Consider the following 12134-nt stretch of genomic DNA (forward strand, 5'->3'; position numbering starts at 1 on the left):
ACCGCTCGGCAGGCGGAAGTGCGAATCCGCCATCTTTGTTGAGGGCACTGAATTACAATACTCGACAGTACTTTCCAGTTTATCACCTTCGTATCTGCATTTTTTTTCCCCACAATGTTTGTGCTATAATTCATTACTCTGGAAGTCTATGTAAGTTTTTTGAGCGGATATTAACACTATATAATAAACACCAAATAGCAATCCTGCTTATTGCTGCGTGTGCACTACAACTCCCAGCATGCTATGCCAGTCTTGTATAACAACAATGCACAGGTTGCCTGTACACATGACTAAGGTTACATGGCAACTTGCATCGCGCCATAAAATCAATCACATTCTCAGATGCAACGCAATTTCTATAGAAGACGGGAAAAAAATGGTTAAGGCAAATGGACGCCATCGATGGGGACCCCTCACCCAGACATCCCCTCCCGATTAGACTGAGCAAAGAGTCACTGGAAACACTGATGAACTTGATGCCCCTGTAGTGATTGCCACAATGACAACTCATTGTCATGCCCACAGCTCCTGGCTCATAAGGCCCTGTTCACACTCCGCTGTGGGCGCTCTTATATTGAACAATAGACTTTAAAGTAACATCTGGCTGCAGCGTTTGTGGGCATAAATAGACGTACAAAAAACACTACTGAAAATGCGAGTAAACGCTGTGTGCGAATCCAGCTAAGGGTACAGTTCCACGTAGAGGCGGCCGCATGTGGCCAAAACCATGCCCAAGTGTGGTGGCCATCGACCGCACCGTTGTACCGGTAACACCGCCAAATCACACAGCCATTGGCCACTGCTAGGGAGATGTGCGGGTCTTCTGGGTGTACAGCGACGGTAAAGCATCTCGCCTGAAATCAATAGGTATCTATGTAACGTATGTAGGATGACTAGAAGGGGGCATATGGAAAGGAGTTCAAAAAACAAAACAATAAAACAAATCAATAGACAATAAAAAAAAAAAACAGGCCTTGTTGCCCATATCAACCAATCAGAACCCCGCTTTCAATTTCTTAGAGCAGTTTAAGAAATAAAAGCGGAGCTCTGATTGGTTGCTATGGACAACAAGGCCCGTTTTTCCATTCGATTTGATAATTGAGGCCCAGTGTTGTTTTCTCTATTCATACACATTGCCGCTTTCAAAATTCTGTTGGTTGCCCTTAGAAACAGACCCTGATGTCAGACATGTGACCTCATCTCTGTGTAACTTTAAATTGAACTCCCACAATGCACTGCTCTCTGGTAATAGGAACCAGCAGAATTCAGAATGTAGCTTTAGGCTGGATTGACACACAGCGTTCTGCTGCGTTTTTAATGGTATTTGTTAATTAGTTTCTTAATGAAGCAAGATATAGTGAAATATAAAACGCGCTACATACAACTGCGTTTTGGTTTGTGGCGTTTTTGAGAGTTTTTCACAGAGTTTTTCCCATAGGCTTCTTTATTGGAATTAACAGACACAAGAAAAAAAAGCATGTACAAAATGACACTAAATGAAAAGTGATACGAAAAACGCCACAAAAAATGCCTTAAAAACGCTAGTGTTTTTAGAAGCGTTTTTGACGCATTTTCAATTGGCAGAAAAATTCTGCGTGTGAAGGCGACCTTAAAGTGAATGTATTGTTGCTTCAAGGTCAAACGTAAGGGTATGTGCACACACACTAATTACGTCCGTAATTGACGGACGTATTTCGGCCGCAAGTACCGGACCGAACACAGTGCAGGGAGCCGGGCTCCTAGCATCATAGTTATGTACGACGCTAGGTGTCCCTGCCTCGCTGCCGGACAACTGTCCCGTACTGTAATCATGATTACAGTACAGGACAGTAGTTCCACGGAGAGGCAGGGACTCCTAGCGTCGTACATCACTATGATGCTAGGAGCCCGGCTCCCTGCACTGTGTTCGGTCCGGGACTTGCGGCCGAAATACGTCCGTCAATTACGGACGTAATTAGTGTGTGTGCACATACCCTAATTGTTTAAAGGAACACTTCGGGTGAAACAAATATAGGGGGGATTCACACGAGCGTGTATTCGGTCCGTGCGGGCCGCGTGGTTTTCACGCGGCACGCATGGACCAATACAAGTCTATGGGGCAGTACAGACAGTCCGTGCTTTTTGCGCGTTTGTCTGCTGCGCAAAAAGCGCGACAGGTTCAATAACTCTGCGTATTTCGAGCATCACGCACCCATTGAAATCAATGGGTGCGTGAAAATCACGCGCACCACACGGAAGCACTTCCGTGGGACGAGCGTGATTCGCGCAACAGCAGTGAAAAGGATGAATGAAAACAGAAAAGCACCACGTGCTTTTCTGTTTCCGAACATCCAAACGGAGTGCCTTTGCGATGAGCGAAGCCGGACAAGCGTACCGAACTTCACCGGGTTCGGCCAAACTCGTTTTGACCGAACCCGGCAAAAAAATTATCGGTACGCGACGTCAGGAGATAGTCACTGTCCATGGTGCTGAAAGAGTTAAACTGTTTCAGCACCATGGACCGTGACTTCCGATCCCAATATACATGAACCTGTAGAAAAAAAAACGAAGTTCTGGCTTACCGATAACTCCCGGCTTCTTCCTCCAGTCTGACCTCCCGGGATGACAATTAAGTCCAAGTGACAGCTCCAGCCAATCACAGGCCAAGCACAGGCTGCAGCGGTCACATGGACTGGCGTGTCATCCAGGGAGGTGGGGCCCGATGTCAAGAGAGGCGCGTCACCAAGGACGCGTCACCAAGGCAACGGCCGGGAAGTTCTCGGTAAGTACGAACTTTTTCTTTTTTTTCTACAGGTTTTGCGATATTGTGTTCGGCATTCACTGTCGAGGGTGCTGAAAGAGTTAGCTCTTTCAGTACCTTGGACAGTGACGGCCGTCGACTAGCCTCATCTCTATGATGGCGGCTGCGCGAAAATCACGCAGCCGCGCATCAGACACGGATGTCACACGCAGCTGTCAAATGTTTTTTTGCGCGCGCAAAACGCCGCGTTGTTTGCGCGCGCAAAAACGCAACGCTCGTGTGAATCTGCCCATACTGTGTTATGTCTTCTGCAGGGCCTGGCGTGGTGGGCATGACAGGGAAATTCTCCTTGGTGTCCCTGTGTCATGCTCCGCCCCCTCAGGCCCTGCATGTGACATAACACTGTGTATGAAATATTACCCGCACTGTTCCTTTAATGCAAAATGTTTATTTTTTTTCAGATGTCTTGTGATTTTTATTTAGGACAAACGAGTAAAACTACAGTAACATGGCTGCCGCAAGAATGGTTTTATTCTCTGTCGTACAGTTTTTTGTTTTTTTTTAATATAAAAATAGACTATAAAAGTATCAATACTGAATTACTTACTAGTACATCGGTGTCCTGGTCTCATACATAACGGCTGCTACTGTCACATATAAGCACACATTTTATAACACTGTTACATTCCTTCCCCGTTACCCCTATCATGTGCGATAGCTTAATATGAGGGTCTTTTGTATAGAAGCCTTTTAATCCAGAGTGGTCTTAAAGTTAATAGAAACCAGAAACCACGTCAGTACTGACAATGTGACACGTACAGATCCATCCCCTGCAGGTATCAAGGCATTGCGAGACGAACAAGTCACATTATTGCCATGAACATCCCAGAGACACCATAGGGAGTGCGGTCATAATGACCAATTGAAGCTTATGACATCATGGGGTGGGGTGTCTTTTGCTGCACCCCTTTCACGGACAATCTCGGTCATATGAGAGCCGGCTTTCGACACCCCCGGCAAACAGCTGATACTAATGAGCAGCCAGACATTTTTCCTTCAGTGGAAATGTGCTATTAAAGGGCGGACATTCAGATGGACGGCTGTCCATGTAATACATGTTGTGAACGGCTCGAGTCCACCAGACTCGTTCTAAGCTGGGGACCCCTCTATGATGCCCACATGCCCTAATAGGGCATATGGACAGAGGTTGTCTTAATTTGACAACTATTTAAATCGAAGGCGAGCCATAGATCAGCGGTTCACTGTGGGTTGGAGGTTTCCGAAGTCCGTGGCGAGACAATCCCTGTAGGGTGCGTTCACACGTGGCATACTAGCATTGTATTTCCGCAGAAAGCTTTACAATGTATGTCTATGGGAAAAATATTCCGCAACACAAGAACTAGAGAAGTCTGTCTGAGTTGCAGAATATTTTTCGCATAGGCAAACATTGTAGTTCTCCGCAGCTGCGGAAATACAATACAAGTACACCACACGTGTCAGCGCACCCTTATAGGGAAGGAGCGGAACTATTTTGCAGCCAAATTATGGACAGTCTGTTATCATTGGGGTAAGGATAGTATATAGGATATCTATTAATCAAAAACACGAAAGAGGTTCTGCACCTAAAAGTATTTGTAGAAAAATCTGATTAATAACACAGGCTCTGATGGGTAATAGCATTTCTGTGTCCAACCTGCGTCCCGCTTCTCTGCCAATTCAGCTTTGAGCTGAACAGCTAATTCATATCGGAGAGATTGTTGCTAGGGATACACTGCCTAACAACCAGACTTTTCAATGATGTTGTCAGACTGCATGTCCATAGTAACCAGTTAGTCAATTATACCAGTCAAGACTCAAATCAGGCCTATTCCCTACCGCACGGACTATATTTAAAAATCTAAAAAATATATTTAGGCGGAGAACTAATATAGTCCGGCACATCTCAGACCAATCCTGTTGGTCTAAAAATTTTACTTATGGGACCAACGTAATTTTTCAGATCTTCAGGTGCTGGAGTACCGGAATTTTGAGGTCCTGTATAGGATTCCAGAGGACCTCTGATACACTCCCTGCAAGAAGATTTGCTATAAAATTTGACAGGCAAAGCTACATTTCTAGAACAACTTCAGTCAGAAATAAAAATCCTGCTCCCGGTTTCTATAATACCAAGGTATTATAGACGTTGATATTGTACGGATTTTGTCAGGACTAAACAAGAAGCAACAACCACTTTCTTAAGCCAGAAGTGCTCGGAGCAGTTGTCACATCCCTTCCCCCACTATGCTAGATGCAAAAATGAAGCTTGTCCCACAATAAATTAAAAAAAAGATTAATCTGAGCTTCACAATATTTACTTGCACCGTGGATGTTAATATAAATTTTGACTGGACCTTAAATATATAGATTTTAACAAATTTTGGGAAAAACTTTTTTTCTGGAAAACCATAAGCCCCAAAGCATTCTGGACAACAGATCCTATATCTAGAATTGAATATATTCTCATATATTAACAAACTAGATACAATATAGAATAACAGCAGGTGAAGGTCCCATTCATCTCCACCGTGCAGCAGAAACCGCGATATGACCGCAACGATTGAATACACCCTAGTGAGTAGCAGGTTTTTAGATGTCCAGAAGGGTTATGGAGATGGGTCAGTCCACCCATAGAATATTGCTAAAACTTTATCTTTTAACTTTGGTAAACGAAAGGTCTTTCTTTGAACCTGGAGTGTTTCTGTCCATTTATACATCAGGACTTGCAAATATTTCTATCCTTGAAGACCATCTTATCGGACTGAGGTCTTGCAAAAACCTCTTGCAAAAGGAAACCGGTAAAAAATGGTCTTCAGCCATCCCCCAATACACATGGCTACATTATCAAGCCACCTGATAAAGGTGGAGTTCAGGACTGGTGCTGTTGATGGTGGTGACCTGAAAACTCACGTATGACCATCCAACAGTGAAACAATTCACTGCCATGTTCCATTGACGTGTCAGTGTCTGTCTGAGGTTACGGGGTAAGGTGGCAGCGGGTCTGGAAGAGAGTGGTTGGGAAAGTTTCCACGAAAAAACTGCGCTATGCAACGGACAACCTTAAACTGGACCTGCCAGGACATAACACTTTACCGAACGTCTGGAGGAAAAGGAGACTTGGCAGCATGGAAACCAAATTCCCAAACTATGGTCCTTTACAGTCATGTTTCATCCAAGCACAATGCTGTATATTGAGGTCTCCACTGTTGGACTATTCATTGGACTGTTTGCTATGATGTTCCATCTGTTTCACTTTCTGATGTGTAGTATTTTTTTTTCCTCAGGGCTCCTTTTCTAAAAGACAAAATGAAGAGTGCCATATATTATACAATTTCACAAGGTGGGAGGCGGACGTACTATTAGCCATTAAAAAAAAGTGGCCAACATCTCTAATGGCTCCAGAACGTAGTCAGCCACCCACAGCAACCAAGGGAGTTTTGACTTCAGATCACAGACCGGTAGTTCTGAAACTGTGAGGCAGGGGTCACTAGTGGGGCGCCCCCAGTTGTTGGTAAGGTGTAGCTGGGGAGGTAGTTTTGACAGAATTGGTAATAAACTGCAAAGGTCTTTCTGTGGCTGCAGCAATCGTTGATTTAGTAACATTACGGAATCCTTTTGTGCTTTTTTAAATGCGCACGAGACAAATTATAAGATAAATTGAAGTAATTTTTTTTAACATTTTGGCATGTACTATCACCAATGGAGAGGCTCAGACACCAACACGTTCTGGCTGGTCTGGTGAGGCCACAGAAGACAAAGATTGGGGGGAAAAAACAATGAGAAGTGAGGGGCATACAAAGTAAGAATATAAATAGAATATATTACAAATCTACTTATTATATCTAACTGGGTGTTGGGTACATAAGGGGTAGTTGCACTAGAATTACAATACACAGGGCCAGTTCGGGTGCTATACGTTACCTGCGACCACGATCAGTGCTGTTATAAACCTTTCTTTTGCTTTTAAATGATGGTGCTCCGTTCACTAGGCCGTGTACCTGAATAGAAAGGAAATGTATGACTGGGACATGTCAGAACACCATTGCAGCTTTAAGGGCCAGGCATTACTCACTACTTAGGGTATGTGCACACACACTAATTACGTCCGTAATTGACGGACGTATTTCGGCCGCAAGTACCGGACCGAACACAGTGCAGGGAGCCGGGCTCCTAGCATCATACTTATGTACGATGCTAGGAGTCCCTGCCTCGCTGCAGGACAACTGTCCCGTACTGTAATCATGTTTTCAGTATGGGACAGTAGTTCCACGGAGAGGCAGGGACTCCTAGCGTCGTACATAAGTATGATGCTAGGAGCCCGGCTCCCTGCAGTGTGTTCGGTCCGGTACTTGCGGCCGAAATACGTCCGTCAATTACGGACGTAATTAGTGTGTGTGCACATACCCTTAGTGGTGTACCCACAGAGCTCTACGACACTGGGATTCTAGAACAATGAAGCACTAGAAGTTGGGTATTCTAAACAGAGTTAATATGGCATTGTTCTAGACTCCCCAGCTTCCAGGATGTCATTGTTCTAGACTATCAGTCTCCAAGGCATTTTTCTAGATTCGTCCAAAAACATCATTATTCTAAATCTGCCAAGTTTCCGAGTCAGTGTGTTCTAGAGTCCTGAAGTATCAATGAGATATTGCTCCAGATTCCCCAAGCATCTAAATGCCATTGTTCTAGATTCTACGCGTATTAGTGTGCCATTGTTCTAAATTCCCTAGCCACAGTGAGACGTTGTTCTAGATTCCTGCCGTGGCGGAATGCTCTAGATGCCTCATCAGTGTCGCTATTCTAGATTGCCCAAGTTTTATCGTGCCACTGATCTAGATTCCTCAATTATCTGAATTTCATTGTCCTAGATTCCCAAAGAACCAGTGTCATTGTTCTAGATTCCCTAGCCACAGTGAGACATTTTCTGGATTCCTAGTGTGTCTGATTGCTACTGTTCCAGATTCCTCATCAGTGCCATTATTCTCAATTGCCCAATTATCAGGGTGCCATTGATATGGATTCCTCAATTATCTGAATGTCACTGTCCTAGAGTCCCAAAGTATCGGTGCACCTTTGTTATATAGTTCCCATTTGTGTGTCGTCATTGGTCTAGAACTGCTAATTATGTATGCAACTGTTCTAGAGTCCAAAGTGTTTTAGTGACATCATTCTTCTCTAGATACACATTTTGGGGTGATTTCTTATAGGATCCCAAAATGTTCACCACGGCTGATGTCTCTTCAGCTAAGCAGATAAGTATTGTAAATAGGAACTTACACCGTCATGTATCTGGATCGATTCTGCAGGGTCTTCCTTGTTGTGTCCCTCTCCTGGCGGTTCATCTGTGTTTACATAAGCAAAGGTCTTGTCTTCCAGGAAATAAAACATCGTAAAGACAAAACATGTAGAAGAATACAAAAATTGTAGAGCTGTGGATGACTGTAGGACTAAGCTACACCGGCAGCTTCTAGTAGCGTGATTATTGCCAGTGAATGAATGTTTTTGCAATGATGGGATGAGTAGTGATTATGAGGGCCTGCGATTGCAGTCAGTCAAGCACGGCTACAAATTTTAAGGCCATCAGACAATTTTGCTAATGTGATCACATTCCTGGAAATCCCTTCTGTAGTTTTGGTTTCAGGGTTAATTTAGGGGTATAGCATTGGTTCCAAAGAGCATGCTCTCTGCACCGATGGTGTAGATCAGTAGCCTCCAACATGTGGCTTTCAAACTGTTGTAAAACTACAACCCCCAGCATTCCCTGACAGCCTGAGGCTGGTTTTACAACTGCTGGAGAGATACAGGTTAAAGAATGATGAAGATATTGCAATGTAAATTTTATAGCAGTATAAAAAGGTCCAAGGCTCATTTTTTTTATTAGAGAAGAAAACGACAATCAAGAAGTCGTGGCAGTAGACAGACATTAGTTAAAGAGAAAAAAGTTCTGATTCTATCCTCAGAAACAGCGCCACTCTTGTCCATGGGCTGTAACTGGTATTGCAGATCAGGCCCACTCAAATGGATACAATACATACATGATAAAGATACATAACCACGGGCTATATACAGTGTTGTACAAAAGTACAAATGTATATTCAAATGTGTAAGAAAGATATGCTTCTAATAGAAGGAGCGCAGACATTGGAATAACTTACATATCGTGCAACGCTAAATTATATACGTGGTCAAGATCTTCTCGAAAATGTCTCACTTTCTTTAGTGCGAGTGTCCACTGCAGATGTAAAATACTAGTTGGGCACCCAGCGTTAATTGTAATGATAGCAGTGAGCCATGATGTAGGCCTTTAAAAGGGGTTGTCTTGGTTGGAGTAGCTCCAAAAAATCATAGCCATTTAGCAGGTGTTGCCCCCACAATAACAGCTCGTCTTTAGGGGACCATCAGTATGAAAAGGAGTCATACAAAATGACAACCCATGTAATTTTAATTTATTTTTTTAACCTCAGCCCTTTACCTACCCCATAATTTATCTCGTATGGCATCACTACTTACTAGGTCCAGTCGGCGACGGCTGCTCTTCTTGGAAAGTGTTCACATTGATCTTAAAAAGAGAAAAAGGAACAGTTATAAAATTCCAGTTGCACTGTACAAGTCACATTGTAACACGCACAGAATTAAAGGGTTTACTTACTAAGACAACCCCTTTCCACATGTCCTTATTAGGTCATACGGATGTCAAGGAGGGGTGTCCCCTGCTTGGAACCCCCTTCTATGAGTCAGAGCAGAAAAAGCGGTTGTCTTTAGGAGATAATCCTTTTAATAAAACTGTTTGTCACATAGTAGAAAGGAAAGTAATGGTACTAGAAAACGAGCTTATAGACTTGCCTGAGGCGAGGAGTAAAATGGTGCCCCCCCCCTCCCCAAATCGGAAATATGAAAGTGCAGGTATAGACGGTATATCAAAATGCTGCGCCCTGTAGTCAGGCAAAGGCTCCACCTGAGGCAATATTCTCACCTCATGTGCACCCCTGAGTACCAGTATTTAAGCATATAATGAACTGGCCGTGCTTCGGCGTCTCTTGAACTGGCCGCGCTTCGGCGTCTCATGAACAGGCCGCGCTTCGGCGTCTCATGAACTGGCCGCGCTTCGGCGTCTCATGAACTGGCCGCGCTTCGGCGTCTCATGAACTGGCCGCGCTTCGGCGTCTCATGAACTGGCCGCGCTTCGGCGTCTCATGAACTGGCCGCGCTTCGGCGTCTCATGAACTGGCCGCGCTTCGGCGTCTCATGAACTGGCCGCGTTTCGGCGTCTCATGAACTGGCCGCGCTTCGGCGTCTCATGAACTGGCCGCGTTTCGGCGTCTCATGAACTGGCCGCGCTTCGGCGTCTCATGAACTGGCCGCGTTTCGGCGTCTCATGAACTGGCCGCGTTTCGGCGTCTCATGAACTGGCCGCGTTTCGGCGTCTCATGAACTGGCCGCGTTTCGGCGTCTCATGAACTGGCCGCGTTTCGGCGTCTCATGAACTGGCCGCGTTTCGGCGTCTCATGAACTGGCCGCGTTTTGGCACCCCATGAACTGGCCATGTTTTGGCGTCTCATGCCTTTCTCTGTCTATCTGAAACCTTATTTCCATTTGTAATAGAACTGCTTTACGTCAGGGGTCAGCAACCTTACGCACTCCAGCTGTTGTGAAACTACAACTCCCCAGCATGCCCTGACAGCCAAAGCCTTTATTATTCCAGCCAAAGGCTGCCAGGACATGCTGGGAATTGTAGTTTCACAACAGCTGGAGTGCTGACTCCTGCTTTATGTGGATGGCACCATACATCTGTATAAATATAACAGTCGTGATGTTTGGGTCCTATAAATACATTTCCATTGCTAGTTTTCATAAGGAACCCTCTAATAAACATTTCTATGGTCATTGACTATAGGGTGGAAGGGCTGGTGGCGTATATGTATACATGGCTGGCAGCCACTAGGGCTGGAGCAAGAAATGTAATTTTAATTTTGCAATGGAGGGGAGGGGGGAGTTGGGGAAGACCGTAAGGTCCATGTCGGTGGGAGGCTATACAGGCATGTCATAACATCCCTCACCCTCCATTACACAAGATCGCCTGGTTTACTTACTTCCTGGGAGCTGCGCGAGGAAAGTTCGTCTGCATCAGAGGACTGGAGGGGACACAGAGAGACATGTTATTTCATGTTTGCAGCCGTAAATAACATACGGTCTCTACACAGGAATGCATTGATATTTCTCCTAACATAATAAAACCAGTGGCATCCAGGTGTTTCCAAACCTTGCAGCATGCCTGAAGGATTATGGAGCTTGTAGTATAAAGACCATGCAGACATATGGTTTTTACATACATATAAGTATATTGGACCCTTTTATATAGTGCATTATAATGGTGCTTACTGCAAAATACCTGCGATTCCCCATAGGACTCCAGGATATTTACCCATCACACAAGGCATTATTCATAGAAAATCCCATGAGCTTTAAAGATATTAAAACAATATAATGTTTAGACCTTTGAGTCGACTATTAAAGCCGTCTATTAGTCCTCCTGGGAAAGACGGATGACAACTTTCCAGCATCTACTCAGGGCATCACCCAGCTTTCCTATAGATCTGAACAGCAAACCTGCCTAGTAAGGGCCTGTTCACATCACCGTTCGGGTTCCGTTGCCGCTTTCGGTCAGAGGAACCGATGAACGGAACGTCAAATAGAAACTATAGCTTCCGTTTGCATCACCATTGCTTCTATTTCAGTTGGTTCCATTTGTTTCCGTTCCGTAAAGCTTCAGTTTTTTTCATGTAAACAATAGCGTAATCGACTACGCTATTGTTTCCGTGGAAAAAAAATTAAAACTTTACAGAATGGAAACAAATTGAAAAAGAAGCATAAAGTCAATGGGCCGGTGTCTGTGTCCGCCGTGCAACGGAACCGTTGCTTCCGTTATCCCCTTGTTCTGCTCCTCTAATGGATCAGAACAAGGAAATAGCCCGACGCAGGTGTGAACATAGACAAACCTGCTATTCAGGAATCTAGGAAAGATGGGTGACAACCTTTCCAGCATCTACACAGGGCATCACCCGGCTTTCCTTTAGACCTGAACAGCAAAGCTACCATTATGCATCGTTATGGGAGCATGGGATGTACTGCTGCATCAGTGCTCCCCTACATGACCCGATCATCACCCGAATTGTCTAAAATTGTTAGAAATACCAGGCTGTGTGTGCCAAGCTTTATACGACATTTACCACCAGAGCTGCATTCAAAATTCTGCTGCTGATGTCAAATTTCCCAGCAGCCCCCTTTTGGTAGTCTGCATAGAGATTGCTCTAATGTGGTGCACAGTGGTAGATGAAGTGTAGTAGCAGGAGATTTTGAC

The 12134-nt window shown here is 44.6% G+C and overlaps 1 protein-coding gene across 1 annotated transcript in view; it reads right to left on the reverse strand.

Annotated features, from left to right (window-relative positions):
• Positions 1–3259: 3259 nt before the first annotated feature.
• CARD9 (caspase recruitment domain family member 9) overlaps positions 3260–12134 on the reverse strand; it is a 40938-nt gene continuing 32063 nt past the window's right edge. Inside the window, exons 10-14 of the mRNA XM_075835184.1 lie at positions 10867–10908; positions 9287–9335; positions 8054–8118; positions 6698–6774; positions 3260–6070 (exon numbers count right to left, since the gene is read on the reverse strand). Of these exons, the coding sequence (XP_075691299.1) occupies positions 6007–6070; positions 6698–6774; positions 8054–8118; positions 9287–9335; positions 10867–10908 (297 nt within the window). The 3' untranslated portion in view covers positions 3260–6006. The remainder of the gene's footprint in view (positions 6071–6697; positions 6775–8053; positions 8119–9286; positions 9336–10866; positions 10909–12134) is intronic.

Source organism: Rhinoderma darwinii, chromosome 8 (genome assembly GCF_050947455.1).
Source record: "Rhinoderma darwinii isolate aRhiDar2 chromosome 8, aRhiDar2.hap1, whole genome shotgun sequence".
NCBI lineage: Eukaryota > Metazoa > Chordata > Amphibia > Anura > Rhinodermatidae > Rhinoderma > Rhinoderma darwinii.